The sequence below is a fragment of the Pinus tabuliformis genome, chromosome 5_2 (assembly GCF_031772625.1).
Source record: "Pinus tabuliformis cultivar Carrire ecotype Pingquan chromosome 5_2, CPIR1, whole genome shotgun sequence".
Lineage (NCBI taxonomy): Eukaryota > Viridiplantae > Streptophyta > Pinopsida > Pinales > Pinaceae > Pinus > Pinus tabuliformis.
Genome location: NC_142306.1, coordinates 1108845879 through 1108873611, shown reverse-complemented (window position 1 = coordinate 1108873611; position 27733 = coordinate 1108845879). Strand labels below are relative to the sequence as shown.

The following is a 27733-nucleotide window of genomic DNA, read 5'->3' as shown; positions in this document are numbered from 1 at the left end:
AGTGGTTGGATGACATGTTTCACACTCTCCCCACCATAGTTCATTTCTCAATGAGGCAGGAATCCCCTAGACGTGAGAACCCCACAACTGTGTTTTAAGGTGTCTTACCCACAACTGTGCTTTAAGGTGTCTTAACCTTTACTAAGTCATAAGTTACCTTGTTAGTGTTGGCTTGCAAGCTATTAGTACTAGCATGGGGTTCATAGTGAGAGCCACTCATGTGACTACTATAATCCCCCAAGTCTAAGACTCCCATTTCTAGCTCCTTGCTAAGTTATAAATTACCTTATTAACACTGACTTGCGAGATGATGGTAATAGCATGGGGTTAATAGCACCTAACTACTACATTAAACCTTTTGTGATAGAAAAACATGTTTCTATATATTTATAACCCTTTTGCAATTAAGATAAATTGTTTCCATATATTTTATTATTAGTCTATGTGGATTACAACATGGATTATTAGTAATTGGCTTCCCATTTTTCAATGAATTTTCATGTAACTTGATGGTTTTGAATTTTATATAATTCTAAGAACATTTCTGCTAAACATAGAGAATCAGAAACTTTGAGGCTTTATTTATCCTTATATCAAAAGAAGATGAAAATAAACAATATTTATGGTTGAAAATATCAGAGAATGAGAATCACATAAGAATTGTAGCATGCTATTTTTCCCCTCAAGTCTCAAAAACTTACAAAAATAAGGGGCTTGACAGCAAGAACGAGATATTGTTGTGTACTCTCAGCAGGGATAAGTTCTTTTAGTGGGAGATTTCAATGCTAGAACAACAAATAATCAAGCTTGCATTCTTTGTTGCAAAGAGGATAACAATCCTATTTGGCTCACTGAAGAGGAGAATCCCCAATGGGTGAGGTGTTCAGAAGAAGCCAAAGTTAGCAATCATTTTGGAGAGGAGTTCCTTACATTGTGTGGGGTTTTCAACTTAATTATTTGCAATGGTTTAGATACATGGAAAAGGTCTGGGAACTTCACTTGCAACACATACAATGGGGCAAGTGTCGTTGACTATGTGATGTGTTCACAAAGCTTAATAGAAAAGATAGTTGAAATTAGTATTGGAGAGCTTATTTGGGACTTAAAATCAGACCATAACCCAATTTATATAAGGTTATCATGGTTAGAAGAAAGACAACATAGGAGGACTACCCAATGCTCTCGACAATCACTATCAAGGGGAAAAATTCTTCTAACACAAGAAAATTGTACTATCTTCAAGACAATGTTAGAAAGATTAATTTAGGAGGAGAAAACTGGTTTCAAATGCTTCAACAGTCATGAGTTAACAAATATAATTAAAAGTGCACTTGAGAAGTGCAAAAGAGCAAAAAATAGGAAATCAGAATCAAATTGTTTTCTTGCAAATGCTTGGTTTGATGAGGAATGAAAAATGGCAAGGAGAACCTTGAAAAGGGCAGGAAAGGAGAAGATGAATGTAAAGTTATATAGGCAGATACTAAAAAGGAAAAAATATGAGTTCATGCAAACAAGGAGAGAAGACTTAATATATTTAAGCAAGAATAATCCAAAGCTTTTCTGGCAGGAACTGCAACCAAGGAAGAAGCAAATTGAAAATAATATTACAGCCAATCAATGGTTTGAATATGCAAGGCCACTCTATGAGAAAGAATCTGAGGCGGAGTCCCCCCTAGGATCAACACAAATTCAAAGCTCTTCACATTATAGGAGGTGGAGAATGGAATTAAGACGCTGAAAATAGGAAAGGAAAAGGACTTGGTTGAACTTCAAGCAGAGTATCTAAAATGGGGAATGAACACTCTTGCACTGCACATCATGGAAATATTCAACAACATCATTCAACAAGGATTCCCAAGAGACTAGACAACTAGCCTAGCAATACCCCTTTTAAAAAGTGGAGACATTAATAATCCATCCAACTATAGAACAATTATGATAAATCCTTTGTTTGCAAAGCTTTTTGACAACATGGTAGAAGAAAAAATTAGTAAGGGGGCAGAAGTAAAAGAAAATAAGGCAAGAGGACAAGCGTGCTTTAGGCCGAAACATTCTATAGTGGATCATGGCATCACATTGAGACACATTGTTGAAAAGGTTTGGGAGGACAAAGAAGAAGTATTTTGCTGCTTTGTTGACTTCAATGGTGTAGACTGGAAGAACTTGAAATTCTTGTGCATTATAGAGCTACTGTCCATAGACTTTATGAAGAAGTGAAAGTCAAAATTAGAACCTCAACAGGTATTTCAGAAAGCTTCAGAAGTGACATTGGAGTCAAGCAAGGTTGCCCTCTATCCCCTACTCTTTTTGGTCTATATATTGATAAATTGGAAGTGTGGCTAAATCTGCAAGGTGGAGATGGTGTTCGGTTGGGGGAGTTTGTGATAAAGCTTCTTTTGTATGCTAATGATATTGTATTGATTTCTAAATCAGCCCGTGGATTGTAAATGCACTTATATGCCCTTGAGCATTTTTGTAGAGCAATGGGGATGCAAGTCAATACGAGCAAGAACAAAATAATGATTTTTTCTAATAAAATGAAGCAGAGCCAACATACTTTCTTCTTTGAAGACAAAATTCCTGAAGAAGTAAATGAATACAAGTACCTTGAGATTGATTTCAACAACAAACTCAATTGGGAGGACTGCAGAAAAAAGAGAATTTTAGGAGGGTGGAAAGCATTATATGCTCTTCAAAACATATGTAGAGAGGCAGAGTTATGGGATTGGAAAACGATTAAAGTGCTTTTTGGACCCCTAATTTGTCTAGTGATGCGATATGGGTGTGAATTGTGGGTTAGCAACACTCCTTCTCAAAATGGAAACAAATTGAGAAAATCCAAAAACGCTTGATCATGAGCAAGTTCAAAATAAAAAGTCCAGTACCTTATGAGATAATGTTGAGTGAAACAGGGGCAACTCCCATTGAAGCAATTGCTATGGTGCGGCTCATAAGATATCTAAAAAGAATTGAGCAAATGAGAGTAGGTAGATGGCCTAATGTTATCTTCAATGAAGGCATGAGTGAAAGAAAGAAAACATGGATGAAACAATACTACACATGGATGCAAAAAAGGAATATCTACCTCAATGCTTGTACCACAAATAGCAAGGAGCGAAAGGATTTTGTTATGGAGAAGTTTCGCAAAAAGGTATGGGTAAAAGAGTTGGGTAGAAAGAAGAAATATTACATTGAGGAATTCAACCGTACGTGTGATCTACAACAAAAAGAATTCATTGGAGCTAGCATTTGATGGAGGGAAAAGGTTCTTATTGCTCAATTAAGGACCAACTCACATCAACTTTGGTGTGAAACAGGACGGTGGAAAATGCCTAAAGAAGCTTGGGAAGCACGAGTGTGTACATTTTGCACCTGTGGAATCAGAAAAACATTTCATTTTGGAATGTGATGCATTTATGAGAACATGTTAGCATCAGTTTCTTGGCATTGTCTTTTTAGCAAGTGGATAGTTATGAGAACATGTTAGCATTAGTTTCTTGGCATTGGCTTTTTAGCAAGTGGATTGTTGGAAGGTTGGGTCAGCTCATCATCAATTTGAATCAGAAAAGGATTGAATTGCAAAAACGAAAAACAAGAAACTAATGGTCTCATAGACTATTTTTAGTCTCGTGAACTTTAAAATATCATTTCAAAACAAAAGATAAAGCATGTAGATTCAAACTCAAGAAATAGGATAGATATTTACCGTGTAAATTGCAAGGTGGATTAATGTTAAGTTTCAAGATAATGTTAATTTGAAATATTAAATATTTCCAGATGCATAGTCCATAGCACATACTCGATATTTGTTACCTACATCCTACATCTCCGTGCAGCAATAGCATCTCCTGGTAGAAGTAGCTTCACCAAGTGTGTGCATGCGACATGGCAGTGGCTTCATCTTTACCCGTTGCCATAACTGGTTGCTAGTTATTCTTACATTGAGTTTCCACTTCTTCTTTGCTACATCAAAGAAATAACTCAAACCAGGGCTTGGAGAATAACAAATGAATTAATGATTAGAATAACAAATGAATCATAGTGGGGGAGTTATCACACCTATCATAAAGCAAAATGACTGGAAAATGCAAGTTGGACGTCCAGGTAATGTATATAAGTAGTTGGGATTCTAATTAATTTCAAAGCAGTCAAAGAAGTATTCTAATCTTTGTAAAAACTAGACAGGAAGTAGCATGACATCGGCTTCCTCAAACATCAGGCCTTCGCCGGTGCAGTCGACCATGAGCTTACCTACGAGAGCCTTTCTCTTTCAGCCACCAAAAGGATACGTTTGCAGTGCCACTGTTCGAAGCTGGGTGGGGGAATTAGGAGTTTAGCGCTGCAGCAGGGAAGGGGTTGAAGCTTAACATAAACCGTATACTGTTATACCGTACTTGTAGTTTACTTATGAAGGTTTTTAACAATTTTTTCATAAAATTGGTTGAACTACATAAAAATTTATTAGAATCACAAATTTAAATTTAAATGGTAAAGTCTCTCCACTAAAATTTGTATAACCAACAAACACGTTGGATGTGAAAACCCATTACCAATTGTGGCAGGGATAACACCCGTTGTTCTTAATACAAATACACAGTAACAGGGGAAAGACCGATAATTGTTATCCGGATTAAAATCAATAAATAGTTTCTGCCTATGTGAAGCCACTCATGCAAACAATATTTTACTTTCCAGAATTATGAAGTTCACCCATGGTTGTTCTTCTCATTCTACTTTCTTTCCTGCACATCTTGTTTCTCTGTACACTCACTCTACAGTAAGAACTTGCTGCTCCGTAGTAGAGAAGTTAAAATGGTTTGGATGGGAAAATCTGAAGAACACATACACATACATTTATAGCAATACGGTAAATTAAAAAAAAAATATGAAAGTACTTTTTACATTTTATATCCAAATTATAGCTTTCTAAGAGGTCATAACCTTTCACGTCGAAATGTTTATCTGGAACTTTGAGGCGAAATTATGTCGACCTTAGGCTAGTCAAATTTAAATATCTAAGATGACTCACACTATCATCACTCACAGTGATATTTTGTATGTATGGTGATGATACTATCCACTTAATCTTACAGTGGAACCCGCATCGTTTTCTTTGTTTCTGGAACATAATAACATCCTAAAATTTTCAGAAATTTGGCCACATTGCAGAGGACCAGCACCAGCATTATAGTCACAGTGGAGAACAATTAAATTCAGTGTCAGGATTTTAACATAAGCTTTTAAGAATTTATTATCATTTCAAGGTGAGTTTTAGCAAATTAGGATGACTAGCATTGAATTTACAAACTTGGGCATTGATCATGTTTTAAGAGTAACAAAGGTTCTGAAGGAAACTGGAATATCAGTCTGCAGGCAGGGGATTATCAGTGTGAAAATGGGTAGCAAAGAAACTGTATGTGTAACTGGAGCTAGTGGATTCATCGGGTCATGGGTTGTTCGTTTGCTGTTAGAACGAGGCTACTTTGTGCAGGGAACTGTTCAAGATCTCGGTAAGGAAAGCTGGGTCGAACTTGTTTTCTGTTAAACGATAAATTTTTCCTTGTTTATTCTGGGTTATGATGAATCCCATGTTGGTGGGGATGGTAAATGAAAATATGTTCAGGAAATGAGAAGGAGACTAAGCATCTAGAGGCCATGGAAGGAGCGAAGGAGAGACTGAAATTGTTTCAAATAGACCTGCTGGATTATGGTTCCATTGAGGCTGCCATTACTGGGTCTGTTGGTGTTTTTCATTTAGCGTCTCCATGTATTGTCGACGAAGTCAAGAACCCACAAGTGAGTTATAAGTGTCATGTTCTCCAAGTCAATTGCATGTTTTTGTATTCAGTTCTGATTGCAAGGTTTTACTATTCATGACATAGGGACAAGTTTGTCGATGTACAGGCTGAACTTGTGATTGCTATTTTTTTCTGTTAGTATACATGAATACATGTCTGGTGCTGTGCAGACTGACGTTTCGATATCTGGTTATTGGGATAACTGATTCCGCAAATAATATTTTTGGATAATGTTTGTTACTCTGCACAGTGAGGTTTTCATATCCGGGGTATTAGGATAAACGATCATATAAATAAATTTGTAAATAAATGTCTGGTACTGTGCAGACTTGAAGTTTTACTGTCTCAGTGATGGGATAAACAGGCACAGATCCATCTAAACCCCTGTCTGAGATGCAACTCAGACAGGGGTTTAGATGGGTTTGTTCTAGTTTATCAGATATCTTAATAACCTAATATATTAAAACCTCGGTTTGCACATAGCAAACATTTATTCACAACTTTTTTGTACTGAGAGGAGTGAAGTGCATTGTACAGCCTCGGTAGGAGTGAGAAGTGAGGTGCATTTTACTGCCTGGATGAGGCTGAGGGGTGATCCATTAACTCTTCATATATGTCTCTGCCTGTGCATACAACGGTGCATTGGGTTTAATATGCACATCGAGATTGCTGAACTTGAGGATGTATATATTGAATTGCACAAATGGCTGATGTATCAAATATTGGAACTTGTAATACGTGACACTCGAATTAGGATAAAATATTGAATAAATGATTTGATATGTATGCAGGCCCAGCTTTTGGATCCTGCAGTTAAGGGCACAATGCATGTCTTGCAAGCAGCCCAAAAAGAAAAAGTGAAACGTTTGGTGTTAACCTCCTCAACCGCTGCAACTGTTCCCAGTCCGAACTGGCCTGCAGATGTGCCAAAGGACGAGAACTGTTGGGCTGATCTTGATTACTGCAAAGAAAATGGGGTGATAAATTGTTTTTTGGTTATCCCTAGAAATGGGTTTGATTGGACTGCTTTGGAAATTATGCCAAATGGTTGACAAGTACAGGACTTTATTTGTGTAGATCTGGTATCCTGCATCAAAAACACTTGCTGAAAAAACAGCTTGGAATTTTGCCAAAGAGACTGGTTTGGATGTGGTTGTTATCAATCCAGGAACTGTGATGGGACCGATCCTGCCTCCGACAATCAATGCCAGTATGGCCATGTTTCTTCAGCTTCTTCAAGGTATGTTATTATTTCATTCCCCTTTGCATTTCGCAAATAAATAATCTCACTTTTGTGCATAGTTTTTAGTCCCATTCTTTCAATCTAATAATTTTGGGCAGATCTGTTCTGCGTCTCTCACCGGTTGAAAACCAGTTGGTGCCTTTTTGAACTTTGTCAGCATTGGCCCGTTCAATACTACCAAAATTGAACAAATAAACATTCCGTGTTTTGTACATAGATTTTAGTCCCATTCTTCCAATCTAATAATTTTGGGTAGATCGGTTCTGTGTCTCTCACTGGTTGAAACCCAGTTGGTGCCTCTCTGAACTTTGTTGGTATTGGCCCGTTTAATTTCTTCTCCTCACCACGTTCAATGTACAATACATGGCAAATTACCTATCCATAGTTTTCATTGCATTTTTGTAGCTCAATTAAGCATGTCCTACAAGATTTGTGCTGGTGCCAAGTTGAAGATAGAGATCCAAATGTAATCAATTTTTTCACTGCATCAGTCATAAAACCGAATTGGTCTCATACACATTGTGACCTTGCGTTATTTGTGAAAAATTCAAAATAGAAATCCTACTGCAGTGATTAATATTATTTCTTCTACTTATTACCTCAGAAATAAGTTATCTACTGTATTCTTACGACAAATATCAAAATATATTCTACTGCAGCCTTCACAATTAAAACATTGCATAAAGTAAATGTAAGTAAAATGCTGGCACAAATACAATCACAATGACACATTTATTTTTGGACAATTGTCCCCAGAAAATCCTATGCGGGAAAACCGGTGTAGTAGATGAGGGTTTTATTATTCTTCAGCAAAAATCTTCATGTACAAATTACACCCAATAGTATAGAACAAGGCTTTTTGAGAAAAAATTACAGATGTTCCTGAACAAGTATTTGAGCCGAGAGAGAAGTTCTTCCACCCTCTGTGTCTCTTTGGCTTGTCCAACGTCACTTTCTTTGGCCCCTAGACTGGCCTGCGCAATGCCTGTGTCACCCAAGTCAGCGTTGCCTCTCCCAGCGTCAATCTGCGCAGCGCTGTCTTTTTACTGCTCTGTGTCTTTGTCCATATCTCTTTGACTGATGCTGGACCCTCTTTGTCTCTCCTCCACCTGCGACTCTCCCTCTGAATCAATTTTCTCTTGTCGAACTTCGACCAGTGAGAAAATCGATTTCACTTAGGCAACTAAGTATCTGCTTGGTGTATCTTTCAAATGACCTTCAAGCCCCTTCTTATATCTCCCTATTGGATAACCAACGGCCTAGATTAACTTCTAATCAAAGGCTCAGATCGTTTTGACTTGATCTCCATCTTTATCTAGAAGATTCACCCACAAATAGATTAATACCCAATATTTTTAATTTTCCTAAGTTTAGACTTAGGAACCCCATTAAACATAATAATTATTTTAATATAATCATCTCTGGGTGGAATTTCCCAAAACGGTTTCTCGGTTCTTTGGAATGCATGTGCCCAAGCCTCCCTGCAAAATTTGAGGCTTAGAGCACATCCGATGCTACCCCAAATCAACACTTCCTCTTAGCGAGGAATGTGCTCTAGCAATACACTGCTGCTGCATACTGCTTTGACTCTGAAGCATCGTCCTTTGCACTGTTGATGTTTGACATGCTGTCCACCAACTATGTTGATTTGGGGTAGCATCGGATGTGCTCTAGCCATGAAAATTGGTGGAGAGGTTATAGCACATGAGATCTCCAAGACCCAGAAATGGTTTGGGCAGATTTTAAGCAGTTTGGGAGATATTAAAATAATTAATATTTTTAATGGGGTTCCTAAGTCTAAACTTAGGAAAAATAAAATATTAATGGGTATTAATATAACGTTGTGGTAGAAGGGTCTAAAAGTCATGGATCAAGCCAAATCTAATCTTAGTCGTTGATTAGAGATTTAATCTCGGCTGTTGACGGACTAACGAGAAAAGTATAAGAGGAGGCTTGAGGGTGAGTTGGAGGACACACCGGGAGAGATAAAGAACTCGATTTTCTACGGCAGGGTTTGTTGAGGAAATTGAGTGAGTGATCTGCGTTGCAGTTGAGGGGCAGTGAATACATAAGAGAGAGGCAGAGTTAGTACCGGGAGGATCAACGCAGAAGCCGGGAGAGGTTGACGCAAAGCCAGCTAGAGGCCACGCAGAGGTAGCCAGAGGCCACGCAGAGGCAGCCAGGAGCTGCGCAGAGCCAGAAAGGGCTAGCGTGTGAGACGTAGAGGCTCTAGAGGTTGACGCAGAGCCCAGAGACGCTGACACAGGGCCAGAGAGGCTGACGTAGAGCCTAGAGGCAGCGTTGGGAGAATTTCGTGGGACAGATTGGGAGCTGGAGAGCCAGATAGGGTGACACAGTCCCTATTAGAGTGACGCAGAGCAACGAAAGCTGCATTGTTGTTGTGGGATCGTTCATCTAATGATTTAGCCGAAATATCTGTCTCCAACTGAGAGGTACTACTGCCGAGGGCGTTGTCTATTGGGTGAGCCATTTCTGGCACCCAGGTTGTATTCTGAAACTGCATAATAATAAAACCCTCTGAATAGTTGCACCGGTTTTCCCGCATTGGGTTTTTCAGGGGACATTAGTCCAAAAACAACGGTGTCACTTGTGTGCTTGTTTACTTCCAGTTGCTGATCTATATGTGTTGATACCATGCTTGTATTTATTTTTAGTATTTACATGGTAAATAACTTGTTAAGTAATTGAACAAGTAGGAATAAATAAATCAGATAACACAGAAAGAATTTTTAATGGGTTAAACTTAGAAATTCCAACACGGTATCAGAGTGTGGATGCAGATCACAGGATAACTGAAGGCATTAGCCGAGCAAAGCAGCAGCAACAAAAACAGTTGTCTCGAGTGACAAAAGCTGTTCCTAGCAGAAAGCAGCAAGGAAGGGGTGACACAGAGAGTCTGCGTCATCAGTTCGGCCAAGAGGAGGATTAGCGTTGAGGCAGAGAGGAGCGGACCTGACCTACGCAGTGCCCAGTCATCTTTCTCAATCAGGAAGGATCGACGATATGGCCAGGAGGTGCAAATTTTTCCAGTGCCGGGATTGCGCAAAGCCTAGAGGCCCAGATCTTTAGATTGCTGAGGCATAGGAGGCTGTGGGTGAGCTGTGGAGCGAAGCTGTGGTCAGAACAGTACCTAACAGGGCAAGACCAAGGAGGAGGGAGTTGCTGCCAAGGATTTCTAGCCAAGAAATCCGGATCAGTGGTGCAGTTGCACAAACGATTGGAGTGGGGCATCTCAACATTGGAAGAGGGATTCCAAGAAGCGAAATCGAGGCTCAGAGGGAGTCAAACCGAGAACTTCCAGACGGGAAGTTGAGAGACTTAGCAGGAGTCGATTTGAGGACTTCCAGGAGGGAAGTAGAGAGACTCGAAAGAGTCGAAAAAGGAGCAACAAAATGGTAGTGAATGGGTTGAGAGATCAGGATAGACTGGACGGAGCTTCCGACTTCGTAGTCTGGAAGGCCAGGATCTTGTCCATTCTAGATAGGTATCGCATCAAGCACTTCGCCTTGAAAACGATAGCGATCCCAGTTGACCCGGCAGAAAATGAGAAGTACGAAGAGGCAATGGCAGGGCTAAGTGCATCATTCTTGACGGGGTCAAAGATCATGTGGTACCACATATTGCCGAGAAGAATACGACAAATGAGATGTGGGATGCCCTGAAGAAGTTGTATCATCACACTTTCATGCAGAGGAAGATGCTTCTAGAAAATCAGCTGCAGTCATACTAGATGCAGAGGGGCGAGCAGATAGATATCTTCCTCGGGCGATTGACGGAGATCCGGGACCAGCTGACTTCCATAGGGGCCACACCGGATGAGGAGATGTTGGTGAGGACTGCACTGAACGCAGTCTCAGAGGATTGGGAGGTATTTGTCCAGAGCTTACTGGGCAGGTCGAACCTTCTAGATTGGGAGGAACTGTGGGCGGCTCTTTGTCAAGAAGAGATCAGACGGCTGACCAAGGCGGGGAGTAGCGGTAAAGGGGTCAGAATCAAGAAGGAGGAAGAGGAGGATGCTGCTCTAGCATCTGCGGGAAAGCAGGAGAAATGGAAGAATAAGGACCTCTCCAAGGTCAAATGCTTCCACTGTGGGGAACTGGGTCACTATGCGAACCAGTGTCTAAGGAAGAAGAGCAAGGGAGAGGCTTTTGAGACCAAGGTAGCGCCAACGAGAGCGGAGAAAGAAGTGGAGACAGATGATGATTGTGTCATGAGTGCTCATGCACCACTTGAGAGGAAGTTGGGTGACATCGAGTTGTAGTCAGACAGACTACAGGCGATGTGGGGCAAGATCCTTGAGGTACCCAAGCTCTTGGATTATACCTTGCTATAGGAGCCGCGGAGAGAAGTAGCAGGGCTGGTGGATGTCGGTAGAGATGGATGCGGATGGAGCGACAGAGAGTGCTACAGTGCAGGAGTCCTGGGACAACATGAGGCAGCAATGCGAGATGCATGGAGTTGTTGCAGTAGCGCAGAGGTCAGTAGAGGGAGCACTTGTCAACGACAGAGGGAGCTTCAACATTGGGAGTGTTTTTAGCTTGACAAAGATATCAGAATTGGGAGGATCAATTGCTTACTTCTCAGTAACTGAGTTGCAGTGTAGCAGTTAGCAATGGTAGTGCTATGGGCAACACGATGCAGCATGATGAGAGGGGATGTAGTGTAGATGCAGCAGTGGCGGTGGCAGGGCCATGGGCAGCAGCATAGATGCAGAGGGAGTTGTCGTACGGATGCAACAATGGCAGTGGCAGGGCCATGGGTAGCATTACATGATGCAGTAGTGCATAGGATGTTGGACGGGGAGGCCTAGCATCAGCACAGGGATCGATGCTAGATGATCAGGGTGATACTCACTGAGGAGTATTACTAGAGCACAATCCTCGCTAAGAGGGAGTGTTGATTTGGGGTAGCATCGGATGTGTTCTAGCCATGAAAATTGGTGGAGATGCTATAGCACATGAGATCTCCAAGACCCAGAAATGGTTTGGGTAGATTCTAAATAGTTTGTGAGATATTAAAATAATTAATATTTTTAATGGAGTTCCTAAGTCTAAACTTAGGAAAAATAAAATATTAATGGGTATTAATATAAAACTGTGTTAGAAGGGTCTAAAAGTCATGGATCAAGCCAAATATAATCTTAGCCATTGATTAGATATTTAATCTCGGCCATTGATGGACCAACGAGAAAAGTGTAAGAGGAGGCTTGAGGGTCAGTTGGAGGACACATCGAGAGAGATCAAGAACTCGATTTTCTGGGGTAGGGTTTGTTGAGGAAATTGAGTGAGTGATTTGAGTTGCAGCTGAGGGGCATTGAATACATAGGAGAGAGGCAGAGTTAGTACCGGGAGGATCAACGTAGAAGCTGGGAGAGGTTGACATAGAGCCAGCTAGAGGCCACGCAGAGGTAGCCAGGAGCTGCGCAGAGCCAGAAAGGGCTAGCATGTGAGACGTAGAGGCTCCAGAGGCTGACGCGGAGCCCAAAGAAGCTGGCGCTGGGCCAGAGAGGCTGACGTAGAGCCTAGAGGCAGCACTGGGAGAATTTCGTGGGACAGACTAGGAGCTGGAGAGTCAGATAGGGTGATGCAATCCCTATCAGAGTGACGCAAAGTAGCAGAAGCTGCATTGTTGCTGTGGGATTGTTCATCTGGTGATTTAGCCAGAATATCTGTCTCCGACTGAGAGGTACTACTGCCAAGGGCATTCTTTGTTGGGTGAGCCATTTTTGGCACCCAGGTTGTATTCTGAAACTGCATAATAATAAAACCCTCTGAATCACTGCACCGATTTTCCCGCATTGGGTTTTTCCGAGGACATTAGTCCAAAAACAATGGTGTCACTTGTGTGCTTGTTTACTTTCAGTTGTTGATCTATATGTGTTGATATTGTGCTTGTATTTATTTTCACTATTTACATGGTAAATAACTTGTTAAGTAATTGAACAAGTAGGAAGAAATAAATCAGATAGCACAGGAAGAATTTCTAACCGGTTAAACTTAGAAATTCCAACAAACTACTGCGCAACTGCTGCAACTATACTGCTGCCTTTGACACTACCACTGCCAATGCTACATTTTTACTACAGCTCCCTCTGAATTTCTGCATCTGTGTTGCTGCTGGCACTACCACTGCCAACTGTCCCTGCATTGCAAACTACTGCTGCCACTAAAAAGGATTTTCAACCATACCTAACTGCTCTCTGAACTGAGTGAACTTAGATTTTCTGAGAGCCTTGTGAGTATATCTGCCACCTACTCTCCTGTGGGAGCATACTATAGCTATACTACCCCACGCTGAACACAGTCTCTGATAAAGTGACAACGTATATCTATATCTTTCGACCGATCATGAAATACTGGATTCTCCGAGAGTTTGATGCAACTTTGATTATCACAGTAAACCTTGGTCACTTCCATCCTTTTTCTGAATAGGCTCACAAGCAATTTTCTAAGCCATATGGCTTCGCATGTAGCTATGCTGGCTGTCATATATTCTACTTCTGCTGAATTCAGTGCTACCGATTTTTTCTTCTTGCTGCACCAAGATATCATCCCTGATCCAACACTGAAGCAGTACCCTGAAGTACTTTTTCGGTCTACTGAATTACCTGCCCAATCTGCATCGGTGAACCCATTCAAACTGATGTCCTCCCCTATAGAGTACTTCAACCCATATCCGATAGTTCCACGTACATACCTAAGTATGTGTCTTGCTGCTGTCCAATGCACCCTTTTTGGTTCCACCATGAATTGACTAAGAGTGTTGACAACGAAACAACTATTTGGCCTAGTGTTGACCAGATACATAAGAGACCCAATGAGCTGCTTGTACAAGGTGGGATCTACTTCTTTGTCCTCTGATGCATCTATATTCTTCTAACTGGTGATCATGGGAGTAGCCATGGGTCGGCAACCTTGCATTATGAATCTCATCAGAATTTTTGTAGCATACCTTCCTTGTCCAAGGAAGATCTCCCCATTCTTCTGCCAAACTTCTAACCCTAGAAAATAATGCATCAATCCCAAGTCCTTCATGTCGAATTCGACTTCAATATTCTTCTTGCAGTCCTGGATGAGCCTAGATGACCCAGTTAGGAACAGGTCATCTACATATAGTACCAGAATAAGTGGCTCATTCTCTACCAGTAAATAGTAGAGATTGGGATCAACATCACTCTTGACAAATCCCAACTGCTGCAAGTAACTATCACTCCGACCATACCATGCTCTGGGTGCCTGCTTGAGCCTGTACAGGGCTTTCTTTAACCTGCAGACATGAGATTTCTTCTCATGAGTTTCGAAGACTTCGGCTTGTTCTATATACACCTCTTCTTCTATCACTCCATTGTCTGCTTGAGCCCGTACAGGGCTTTCTTTAACCTGCAAACATGAGATTTCTTCTCATGAGTTTCGAAGCCTTCAGCCTGTTCTATATACACCTCCTCTTCTATCAATCCATTGCCTGCTTGAGCCCGTATAGGGCTTTCTTTAACCTACAAACATGAGATTTCTTCTCATGAGTTTCGAAGCCTTTGCCTGTTCTATATACACCTCCTCTTCTATCACTCCATTCAAGAATGTTGTCTTGACATCCATCTGGTGAATCTCCCATCCCATTTGAGCTGTTTGGGATATAACAGATCTTATAGAGGTGTATCGAGCAACTGGGTCGAAGGTCTCTTCATAGTCTATTCCTTCTTTCTGAGCATACCCCTTTGCTACGAACCTTGCCTTGTACTTCTCTATGCTGCCATCTACAGCATACTTGATCTAGTAGATCCATCATTGATCCAGGTGGATGTTGGTGGCCACCCACCTATCCCATTTGGACCCCCACAACTGTCTCTTTCAACTTTTTCAGTTTCCTAAATTGTAGCACAGTTTACTATTTTTAGCAGTTTTTCGGGTCCTGAACTTCCGGAGCCATTTTGAGGCCCTAAACAACGTTTTTTGGGAAATCTGGGGCAACATGGGTCTATAGACCCTTGTTGCCTCTCAAAGTGGTAGTGCTCGGATAGATCTTTCTAACGAGCTATTGTACACGTCAAACGGAGATCGTATGCCAAAGTTACGACCCCGGGAAATTGATGTACCAATTTACCCAAACTGGGCCCACAATTTGGCGCTTCATCTTCTAGGGTTAGGTTTCGGGATGTGAAAGGTTTTCCATTGTTTCTCAACAATAAATAGGCCTTCGAGCCTCATTATAACACAGTTCAGAGGCATGTAGCCGCCACATCTCTTCTCAGAGATAAGCTACCATCGCCCTAGCTGGTTTATTTCCATTTCTGGTTTGTAAGCATATTTCAGTATTTTACAGTAATGAAATGAAGTATTATTTCCGCTGCATATCTGTGTTTATGGTTATCTCTGTAATTTGTTGCGTTCCTGTTTAAATCCGGATCAGTGGTATCAGAGCGGTCTGCTTTTTCTCTGTTTTTCTTTGCATGTCCCTAACGAGGTCGGGATATAAGGAGTTAGGGCTTGAACTGGTCGAACCTTTGCAAGACCAGCCTCGCAAATCCCGACGGCCTCCCATAGCGGATGAGAAGAAAGACGAGGGGGCAGGAGATCCTATCAAAATCTTGCTCGAAGAAGCCCTCGAGCGACAACGGAACACGATGATGGATAGCTTTGCCCAGATCCTTCAGCGGCTACCCAAAAGTGACGCATCGGCTTCCAGCATCTACTTTGGAAACGCCACGCCCTTTAAGGTACAAGTTAATTTTGAAATCCCCATATTCGAGGGTCAGATAGACGCAGATGCCGTAGATAAATGGTTAAATCTGCTAGAGGGTTATTTTTCTGTTCATGAATTTTCAAGTCGGGAAAAGACTGTTTTCGCTCTTCTCAAAGCAGCCCCCCACGTCAAGCACTGGTGGGAAACCTGCTGCGAGCAGAAGGATGAAAGTACAGGCTCACTATTTTCAGCCGCACCCACTTGGAATGACTTCCGGGATGCCATCAAGGAGCAGTACTACCCTGTCAAAAGTTATGAGGAAAAATACATCAAATGGACCACACTGCGGCAGGGACGAGACCAAGATGTGCCGGAGTTCACAAACATTTTTCATACCCTTCGCACACAGTTGGGTATCAAAGATTCTGAGCTGCATCTGGTACTCAAATACCGCGGCTGCCTGCACAGATACATCCAGGGAGAGATGGAGTTCTTGAACATCTCCTCACTCGGCACGGCGTACCGTATGCTGTCAAAATCGAGCAAAAGTTCAAACAGAAGAAGCGAGACTTTGGATCTGCCAATCCGAAGCCCAAAGGACAAAGCCAAGGCGGGGTGACCCAAGACAACCCGTCGAAGCCGCAAGAAAAGAACAACACCATGAAGCTGAAGAAGGACACAGGAAAGTGGTGTGAGTTCCACAAGAGTCCCACTCTTAACACAAGTGAGTGTCGGACCAAGCAGTCGTTTGTGGCCGAGTTGAAGGCTTCCAAATCAGATACATGTTCTGACACTGAGCCAGAACCCGACAAGGGGAATGGCAAAGGGAAGCAGATCATTGATGCGAATCCCAACGCCACTGTTGCCACCGCCAAGATCCAGAAAAATGAGTCCGGAAATCCAGAGGAAGGGGAGCGTCTTTTCCACTCACAGATGTGGGTGAAGGGTTCGCCACTGCAATATCATTGTTGATCGTGGCAGCCAAAAGAACCTTGTTTCAGCAGAGGTCGTGAAGCGGTTGGGTCTACTGACTACACCACACCTGCAGCCGTACAGTATCGGGTGGCTTCATGAAGGACGAGATCTCAAAGTTCGCCAGCAGTGCCGCCTTCCCTATAGCATCAAGCCCTTCATAGACGAGGTATTGTGTGATGTTACACCTCTGGATGTTTGCGATGTACTATTAGGCCAGCCATACTTATGGAGGCGACATGCTGTGTATGAGTCAAGGCCTCGCACTGTCATTATTTCTTTGGGTGATTCATTATACAGGATACTAGAGGTAGCCCCACCTACCGCCACCTCTTTGATCACTGCTAAGAAAGGCAGCAAGCTCATCTCCCAGACCAGAAAATTCATCTGTCTAGCTCACTCCGAAAGTAAGGGGAAGATCGTTGCTACATCCATGACCCCCGCAAAGGGTTCCTCCACGCAGCAGCAACAGCAAAGGGATACGGTCATGATAGACACATGAACAACTTCTCCTCACCCACAGGGGTACCACACAAGTTTTAGGTGGGCGACAAAATTTGGTTACATCTACAGAAAGAACGCCTTACAAGAGCCCATCAGAAGCTCCGACCACTCCGACATGGTCCTTACACCAGTACCAAGGCTACGGGCAACAATGTTTTGAAGCACAACATTCCTCCATTCCTTCGCTTGCACCGAGTGTTCAATGTGGACCATCGTCGACCATGCTTCCCACCATTTCTTGTCACACCAGAGATTACAGAACAGCTCACCAGAGACGTAGCTCAGCAGAAGCTTCCTCATCTCAGGGAGGAACTCAACGCAATGGGGACCATTGCTTCCTAAGGGGGGAGGAATGATCCAAGCGGATGTTGGTGGCCACCCACCTATCCCATTTGGACCCCCACAACTGTCTCTTTCAGCTTTTTCAGTTTCCTAAATTGTAGCACAGTTTACTATTTTTAGCAGTTTTTCGGGTCCTGAACTTCCGGAGCCGTTTTGAGGCCCTAAACGATGTTTTTTGGGAAATCTGGGGCAACATGGGCCTCCCGAAGTGGTAGTGCTCGGTTGCCTCCCAAAGTGGTAGTGCTCGGATAGATCTTTCTAACGAGCTATTGTACGCGTCAAACGGAGATCGTATGCCAAATTTACGACCCCGGGAAATTGATGTACCAATTTACCCAAACGGGGCCCACAATTTGGCGCTTCATCTTCTAGGGTTAGGTTTCGGGATGTGAAAGGTTTTCCATTGTTTCTCAATAATAAATAGGCCTTTGAGCCTCATTGTAACACAGTTCAGAGGCATGTAGCCGCCACATCTCTTCTCAGAGATAAGCTACCATCACCCTAGCTGGTTTATTTCCATTTCTGGTTGTAAGCATATTTCAGTATTTTACAGTAATGAAATGAAGTATTATTTCCGTTGCATATCTGTGTTTATGGTTATCTCTGTAATTTGTTGCATTCTTGTCTAAATCCGGATCAATCGTGATCCTACAACTGATCTATTTTCCGGTCTAGGTACTACTTCCCAAACATCATTCGTCATGATGGAGTTGTACTCTTCCACCATGGCATCCACCCATACTTGGTGTTGAACAACTTCCTGAAAGCTAGAGGCTTTTTCAACCTGAGCTACCAATGCTTGCTATTTATTGGGTTGTCTACGCTGCCTCTTCTCGGCTCTAGGAGCTCCAACAAACTCCTCTGCGTCCCTCAGTGTCTACCGCACTTCTTTGCTCGTTCTACCACTGGTGGTGGGAGGCTTAACCAACTCTTCCTCTTGATCCTGTCGTTCCGTCTGTTGAAAAGCATTTGCATTTCCTCCCTCTAAGGAGATATTGGTGCTGGTCACTGTACTTAACCCAGGTGTATGCTCTCCTACCTGTCCTTCTTGCTGCCCCTGCTGCTCTTGGACTAACGGAACATCTCCTAACTGATCTTCTGCAGGCATTTCACGAGATTTCTTGAAAGCTTTATCTTCCATGAACTTTGCATCCTGTCTTACTACAATCTTCCTGTTGCCAGGAATGTAGATTCTATATGCCTTTGAGGTCTCGTTGTATCCTACGAGATACCCCTTCTTTGCAGTCTGATCTAGTTTGTTGCGCTTCTCGTTTGGAATGTGGCAATAAGCCACGCTTTCGAATATCCTGAGATGATTGACTTCCGACTTCTTCCCTGTAACACTCATTCGAGCATTCTCTTCCCTAATGTTTTATGAGGAGTTCTATTCTGGATATATATTGCCGTGTTGCAAGCTTTGCCCATAGATACTTAGGTAGATCTTGATTATACAACATGGCTTTGGCTGCCCCAACAATAGTTCTGTTCTTCCATTCTGCCACTCCATTTTGCTTCGGATTATATGGAGTTGTCCACTCTCTTTTGATGCCCTCCTCTGCGCAGAAATCTGTGAAATCTTTGTCTATATATTCTCCACCATTATCTGAACGCAATACCTTTATCTTTTTCCCTATCATATTTTCAACAAGAGCCTTAAACTCTCGGAAACGATCAAAGACCTCATCCTTGGTCTTTTTAAGAAATAGATCTAGGTGTTTCTAGAGTGATCATCTGTTGATTTGTGGTAGCATTGGATATGCTCTACCCATGAAAATTGGTGGAAAGGCTAAAGTACATGAGATATTCAAAACCCATAAATCGTTTGGATAAATTCTACCCGGATGAGGAGATATTAAAATAATTAATATTTTAATGGGGTCCTAAGTATAAACTTAGGAAAATTAAAATATTAATGTGTATTAATATAATTTTGGGTTAGAAGGTTCCAAGAGACGAGGAACAAGCCAAATCTAATCTTAGTCGTTGATTAGGGACTTAATCTCGGCCATTGAAGACTCAACTAGAAAAGTATAAGAGGAGGCTTGAGGGTTAGTTGGAGATACACCAAGATTGATCAGTCAGTTCGATTTTCTGGAGCGTGGTTTTGCTGAGAGAATCGAGCTAGTGATTTGTTGCAGCCAAGGGTAGTGCGGCAGGAGGCCTAGAATACATAACAGAGAGGCAGAGATAGTGCCAGAGAGACAGCGCAGAGCCCGGAGAGGCTAATGCAGAGGCAATTGGGACTTATGCAGAGGATGAAAAGGCTAACGTGGGTGACACAAAGGGCCAGAGGACTGACGCAGAGAGCCAAGGGGATGACGTAGAGGCATCAGTAGCTGCACAGAGGCTAATAGAGTTGACGCAAGGCCAAGAGGTAGCGCTTGGTGATTTTCGTGGGCAGACTGAGTGCTAGTGATCGAGAGGGTGACGCAGTCCCTAGCAGAGTGACGCAGAGCAGTGGAGAAGCTTGGAGCAGCTTTCGCTGTCCAGCTAAGGAGTTGTCGTAGTTGCTGTGGGATCAATCATCTGGTGACTGATCAACCGAAATATCTGTGTCCGAGAAGAGGTACTTCTGTCGAGGGCATTCTCTATTGGGTGAGCCATTTCTGGCACCCTAGTTGTATTAAAAAATTGCATAATAATAAAACCCTCATATCTGCTGCACCGGTTTTCCCGCATTGGGTTTTTCCAGGGACGATTATCCAAAAATAACGGTGTCCCTTGTGTGCTTGTCTCGGCTATTTTAGTTGCTGATCTGTATATGTGTTAAAGCTGCATTTGTGTTTATTTTCGGTATTTATATTTATAAATAACTTGTTAATGAAAATAACAAGTAGGAGAAAATAAATCAGATAATGCAGTAGGGATTTTTGACGTGTCGGACTTAGAAATTTCAACATCTTCGATAAAAGTGATGAACTATTCGCCACCACTAAGAGCCCTTGTGGACATAGGACCGCAAATATCTGAGTGTATTAATCCTATTACACACTCTGCTCTATTGTTACTTCTAGCAAAAGATGCTTTATGTTGGAATTTCTAAGTTTGACATGTTAGAAACCCTTCATGCACTTTACTGATTTATTCCTGCCTACTTGTTCTGTTAATTAACAAGTTATTTACCATGTAAATATTGGAAATAAATACAAGTACATGCTCAACACATTATAGATCATCAACTGAAGGAAATAGAAACGAGCACACAAGTGACACCGTTGTTTTTGGACTAATGTCCCAGGAAAAACCCAATGCGGGAAAACCGGTGCAGCTATCTAAGGGTTTGATTTATTAAGCAGTTTTAGAATACAATCTAGGTGCCAAATCCGGCTCACACAATAGAGAAAAATCTCGGTAGTAGTACCTCTCTACTCGAAAGCAGATATTCCGGCTAAAACCCCGGATAAACACTCCGGTAGCTCCACAGCGCCAATCTGCCCCATGAAACCCCAACGTCAACCTCTAGGGATTGCGTCAGCCTCTCTCTGGCCTAGCGTTAGCCCAAAGTCACTCTGGCTTGGCCTGCCTCAGCCTCTGGAGGCACTGCGTCAGCCCTCTGGCCCTCTGCGTCACCGACGCTGGCCCTCTGAGGCACTGCGCAGCTCCTGGCTCTACGTGAAACCTTGGCTGCTTCTGCGTCCCTCTCTCTGGCTACTGCGCTGATCCTCCCAGTGCTATCTCTACCTCTCTTCTTCTATATTCACTGCCCCTCAGCTGTAACTTTGATCACTCTCTCAACTTTCTTAGCAAACCCAGCCCCAGAAAGTCAAAATCTTGATCTCTTGGTGTGTTCTCCAAGTGACCCTCAAGCCTCCTCTTATACTTTTCTCGTTGACAATTCAACGGCTGAGATTAAGTCCCTAATCGACGGCTAATATTAGGTCTGGCTTGATCCATGACTTTTGGACCCTTCTAACACAGTTTTATATTAATTCACATTAATATTTTATTTTCCCTAAGTTTAGACTTAGGTACTCCATTAAAAATATTAATTATTTTAATATATCCCAAACTGTTTAGAATCTGCCCAAACCCTTTTTGGGTATTGGAGATCTCATGTGCCTTAGCCTCTCCACCAATTTTCATGGCTAGAGCACATCCGATGCTACCCCAAATAAACACTTTAGTGTACTTTCCTAACACACATCCTTTGCGCAAGTCATCATGTTTACTACTAAGGACTGGTACCCCTGTAACAGTCTCTCTGAGTATCCTGAGTGCTCCATGGTGTAAGTGCCCCATTCGCCCGTGCCATAATTCATTTCGCTCCTTCTCACCATTATAGTTGTTGCCTATCAATGCCATTGGCGATTCAAGCTACAACTTATACAACTTGTTGCTTCGAACCCCAATTTTCTTTTTCTTCTTCCAGCTTGGATGCTTAACGTATACTTTCTTCTCGATGAAGCATACATCATATCCCTTGTCCTGTAACTAGGACATTGAAATTAAATTCATTCCTAATCCTGGCACATGCAAAACATTAGTGGCTCAAATGTTGGTCCCTACTTCCGTCTGAAAAGCTATGGTGCCTCTCCCTACTGGAGTACGTTTCGTTCTATTTCCCATAGCTATTTGGAAGTCCATTTGTTCTTCTTGATATTTCGAGAAATGTTCTCGTACTCCAGTCATATGAGCTGAAGCCCCGCTATCAATGTACCAAACATCCGCTGATGCTGAATTAGCTAGGCATGCAAATTCTTCATTTAATATGGTAGATAAATCTGAGACACTTTGAGTATCCATATTGTGCCAATTTCTGACGCTAACCTATCCCAACAACTGTTGTACGAGAAACTACGACCCACCTGAGATAATCCTCCTTGCTGAATCTTCTATTGTGTTGTCCCTTCTACCATTGAAAAATTTCGATTGGAAAAGACTTACCTCTCTGTCGGCTTACTCAGAGAGTTTTCCCATGAAACCCAATCTCCTTGGTGTGAACTGCACAATCCTTTGGGAGATTCGAATTTATGCCCCTGCAGGAATTTCGAATTCCCTTCTCTTCTCAGCGTCGGATCCTCCGTCTTCTCTCTTCTTCTTCCCTATAGCTCTGATACCATGTGAAAATTTCTAAATAGAAATCCTACTGCAGTGATTAATATTATTTCTTCTACTTATTACCTCAGAAATAAGTTATCTATTGTATTCTTACGACAAATATCGAAATATATTCTACTGCAGCCTTCACAATTAAAACATTGCAGAAAGTAAATGTAAGTAAAATGCTGGCACAAATACAATCACAATGACACAATTATTTTTGGACAATTGTCCTCGGAAAAACCCAATGCGGGAAAACTGGTGCAGTAGATGAGGGTTTTATTATTCTTCAGCAAAAATCTTCATGTACAAATTACACCCAGCAGTATAGAACAAGGCTTTCTGAGAAAAATTTATAGACATTCCTGAACAAGTATTTGACCCAAGAGAGAAGTTCCTCCACCCTCTGCGTCTCTTTGGCTTGCCCAGCGTCACTTTCTCTGGCCCCTGGACTGGCCTGCGCAATGCCTGCGTCACCCAAGCCAGCGCTGCCTCTCCCAACATCAATCTGCCCAACGCTGTCCTTTTACTACTTTGCGTCTTTGTCCCTGTCTCTCTAACTGATGTTGGACCCTCTCTGTCTCTCCTCCACCTGCTACTCTCCCTCTGAATCGATTTTCTCTTGTCAAACTTCGACCAGTGAGAAAATAAATTTTACTCGGGCAACTGAGTATCTGTCTAGTGTAACTTCCAAATGACCCTCAAGCCCCTTCTTATATCTTCATGTTGGATAACCAACGACCTAGATTAACTCCTAATCAAAGGCTCAGATCGTTTGACTTGATCTTCGTCTTTATCTAGAAGATTCACCCACAATTAGATTAATACCCATTAATATTTTAATTTTCCTAAGTTTAGACTTAGGAACCCCATTAAAAATATTAATTATTTTAATATAATCGTCTCTAGGTGGAATTTCCCAAAACTGTTTCTGGGTTCTTTGGAATGCATGTGCCCAAGCATCCCTGCAAAATTTGAGGCTTAGAGCACATCCGATGCTACCCCAAATCAACATTATTTTCAGCTTTCCTTCTTTATTCTCCTTCCCTTATTTAAGGTGCACTAGGACACATTAGAAAATGTTCAACATTGTAAGGACGGTAAGTCATTTGGAGAAATCTTTGGAAACATTTTTGTCAAGTTGTGGAAAAAGATAAGATGACACGAGAATACTTGTTTAAGAGGCCCACTACATAACTTGAATGGCAAGGTTAAGGATGAAAATCAGGGAAGGTTAACTGGCATTAAGTAGGGCTGGTCTCTGACATCTACTTTGCTTAGTCTTACATTACAAATTATTTTTCACATAATTCATCATGGATATACAAGTGGCAAATGTGGCATTTAAAAATTAAAATAATTAGTGAAAGTCTTTGGTAAAGAAAAAATAGGCAACATCAACTAATAAGGTGTCCCTCATTTTGAAATATGACTGTAGCCTCTATTTTAGTTGGACCATTCAGGGTATGTGGTGTGATGGTCCCTTGGTAGCAGGGGCCCATAGGGTAGTTAACTTAGATAGATACATGTTAGCCAGGAGTGAGTGTAATTTAGTGAAGTACTTATTATCCTTATTCATTCTGTTCCATTTTCTTACTGTTTTGTCCTCTCTTGAGACGCAAAAGCATTTATTTTTCTACATTTCACTACATTGTTGGAATAAGTAATTACTGGGGGGGTGAGTCAGTAATTAATGCTAATTTTAACGTTTAATCCCAATTCTTATTTTCTCTTTTAACTTGGCAATCACCCATATGAGCATTCACAACTAAATACATAAGCAACGAAGGAAATCATTCACATGAACACACATCATCAACATGAACAACACACACATGGATTTAGAGATTTACTGTAGAAACCCAAAGGGAAAAACCACCTATTTGTTTGTTATTATGATGTAATCAGAGCTCCTACTCAATTAGATCAGTTTGTTTGTGAGAACCCACTCACAGGAGGTCCCAACCCCCTTCAAATTAGCAAACCACTACTTACCAAGAGGCTCCAACCTCTGATAAATGCAGGCTACAACCTGCTTCTGCCAACTCTCCTATTTTTCATATCATTTTCAGACTAAGGACAAAGGCCTACTTCAATTACAAAAAATAGTGAAGAACTTGGTCTACTATCTCTTACAACTCCTTCCTCTCTGCTTTGCATCCACACACTCAACTGCTCTCTTCTCCACTCTTCATAACTCCTCAGCATGAGCACCCCACGATTCACATAGCTCACAGATACACACAACAACACAACAACACAACGACACTACTATCTCACATCTAACTCAGTGTTTGTCGAGTTCTTGTTCTGCAGCTACAAAGTGAACGATGTACTCTGATAGCTCATTATTCAGCTCATGCGTCCTATTGTAGCTCATTGGTCTCCAATTAAGAACATGAGTATGGGCACTTCTGCAGAAAGACTTTTTGCTTCAACTCAATTACAAAGTTTGAGGACATACATTAATTACATCAGGGCACACAGAGAAGAAAAATGCAGTACAATATCAGAGGACTTAATTACATAGAATGGCTCTCCTTCACTATCACCTGTACATCAGAACATCTAGAAGGGGACTCCCATACTGGTGCACTAAAAGCCACCTACTTCATTAATTGTGATCAGCACATTCAATTGGAGCCGGGTCATCGACCTTAAATTTCTTTGCATGAGGCACTGAGTGTCGTGACCATCTTGACACTCTGTAATTAGTCTTTGAGACAATCTCGACGTTTATAGACTTTATCAAAGTATTTCAACTATAGAGCACCTCTAGATATGGCTTAACTACTGAATATAACGCATAGGCCAAAATGGTTGTCGACCCATTCAAACTTCAAGCGCCCACTAAGTTAAGCCCCGACATTTTCTATCATATAGTCCGAAGGCCTCCCCCTAGCTCCTTTTCGTTGAAATGAGCTCAAAATCCCTTGGTCGCTTAATACATAAAACCTTCGGAAAAATGACTCGTAGGCATGTCGGGAAGCCGGAAGTTGGCCCACTTTTCTTGCTACGCACCCGCATTTCCCCCGACTAGTCTTGGAGACCTGAGTAGCCTGAAGACTTGATTTAGGGTCAATTTTTTATTTTCGCCGAAAACCAAATACACGAGAAAACTTTACCAAACTAACCCTTTGGAAAACTTTGAAATCATTGCCACATCATCATGTTACGTCATGTTGGCATCATCTGTGCCACATGGCGCCTCCTGTGTTGTGACATGTGTCACCAAGATTTGGCCCACTTGGCCACTTGAAAATGTAGAAAACACATGCCATGTGTCATCTTCCTGTGCTTCCACGTCAATTTGAGTTGATGACATCCCGCCACCTGTAGTTGGTCCCACACATGTCAGGGGTTGGGGGGATTTCCATTTTGGAATTTTGCTGCTGACCTAACCTCCGACTAGGCCACAGGCTCGACTAGGCTATACACTTGAGTAAAGGGTCCCACTTTGTTAGGGTCGGGGGTAGGAGGGATTTCCACTTTGTAGTTTTTCTACGCGATCCGACCTCCGACTAGGCTATACATCTGAGTAAAGGGTCCCAATTGGCCAAGGGTCAGGGGTTAGAGAGATTTCTACTTTGGAATTTTGTTGCGCAACCTGACTTCTAACTAGGCCCAAATATGCCTAAGTCCTGACCTTACTCCAAAATCTGCCTAAGTCTGAAATAAAGAAATTTCTTTGCAAAACATAAGGGAGAGGTGGAGCCTTGACCCTAGGTACCACTCAAACTAGCAGGGGTCCTAGGAGGGGATCTTATAGAGAAACTACTAGGTCAAGGGCAACAATGGAGCGATAGCCCACTGGCACCTCAGCTAAGACTCCCTACTCTTTATGGAGTTTCACCGATGGGAGGAGACCCGGTATAAGAGGAATCACACGGAATAATGAATATATGAAAGGATAAGAAGTGATTCCCAAGGCCTATTCACAAGAGAGGCTAAATTAGATAGCTTGCTTTTTTCAAAACCAAGGTGGTGGGCTCTCTCGGAAGGGATAAAGGGATTCTCGAGGTTAGGGTTTGGGAATATATTTTGTCAAGATGATTCCTAGACCAGAGAATCCTTGTGGAGAATTGGCCTTTATGTGATCTTTGTGAAATTAGAGTTATAAAGTTGCGGGACCACAAAGGACCAAGTGGACCCAGAATTAGGTCAAGGGTATGGAGTTGATCAACCAAGGAGGGGCTTGACCTAATTATGGAAGAGAATCAAAGGAAAAATTTTCTTTGAGGATTGAAATGCAATGATCCAAATGAGGACACTAACCCAAATCAGCCTAGGGAGAGAAATGATCCTCGAGCTAGGGCTTGCAATATCTCGGGATTCCACCGTCAGATTGTGCTCAAATTTGGAGGACCCCTTGAGAAGACCCCAACACAGTTGTGGACCAATTTTCAAGGTGTTTGGATGGCTATAAAATATTTCGCTTGATGCCCTAGGTGACCCTCTAGGGTTAGGCCTAGAATTTGGAAAAATGAAGAAAAGAGAGGTAAATTTGACCACCAAAGGGATACGAGGATCAGTGCCTTATTACTTGGGCTTAATGGAGTCAAGATACACATGGATTGAGAATTTTCATGAGCTAAGGAGCCCTAATTGATCTTTGCTAGCCTCTCCAAGGGCAACAACTAGGTCAATAGGGATTTATACTTCAAATTTGCCAAAGAGATGAAGTTTCGAGGCTTAAAACCTATTAGGTGCCTCTAGGAACATTCACCCACTCTCTTCAAGTACAATGCATGCATTAAATCACTTATTCAAGGTTCCTAGAAGAATTTTGCATTTACTTTAACCCATACAAGAATAATGATAACCATAACATGCAGTAAACCAGTAAAATAATAAGAATAGTGTTGGGCCTCAAAATAGTCCCTATTTTCACTCCATTATTCACCAATATTTTCACATTTTACCTTCATGTCACCTCCATTCCACCTCCATATCATTACATTTACCTCATTATTGGGTTCTAACAATGCTTTTCCAAAGTTTATTAATTCTTAACATTTTTAAGTGAATTTATGGCTAAAACTTAGAAAATAATATGCTTAAACTTATACCTAACAATTAGCATGAGTTTGTTGACATGTGTAGGCACAAAGGAAGCTTCCAGGGCATCTTTATG

The 27733-nt window shown here is 41.9% G+C and overlaps 1 protein-coding gene across 3 annotated transcripts in view; it reads left to right on the top strand.

The window, feature by feature from the left end:
* The first annotated feature begins 4986 nt into the window (after positions 1-4986).
* Positions 4987-27733, top strand: part of LOC149163103 (cinnamoyl-CoA reductase 1-like) — a 244089-nt gene continuing 221342 nt past the window's right edge. For 2 of the 3 annotated variants that reach the window (XM_089437535.1, XM_089437534.1), the window contains exons 1-5: positions 4987-5264; positions 5367-5510; positions 5624-5796; positions 6590-6775; positions 6876-7038. In XM_089437535.1, coding sequence (XP_089293661.1) covers positions 5396-5510; positions 5624-5796; positions 6590-6775; positions 6876-7038 — 637 coding nt within the window. In that variant the 5' untranslated portion in view covers positions 4987-5264; positions 5367-5395. The remainder of the gene's footprint in view (positions 5265-5366; positions 5511-5623; positions 5797-6589; positions 6776-6875; positions 7039-27733) is intronic. The other variant, XM_089437533.1, reaches the window with a different exon arrangement.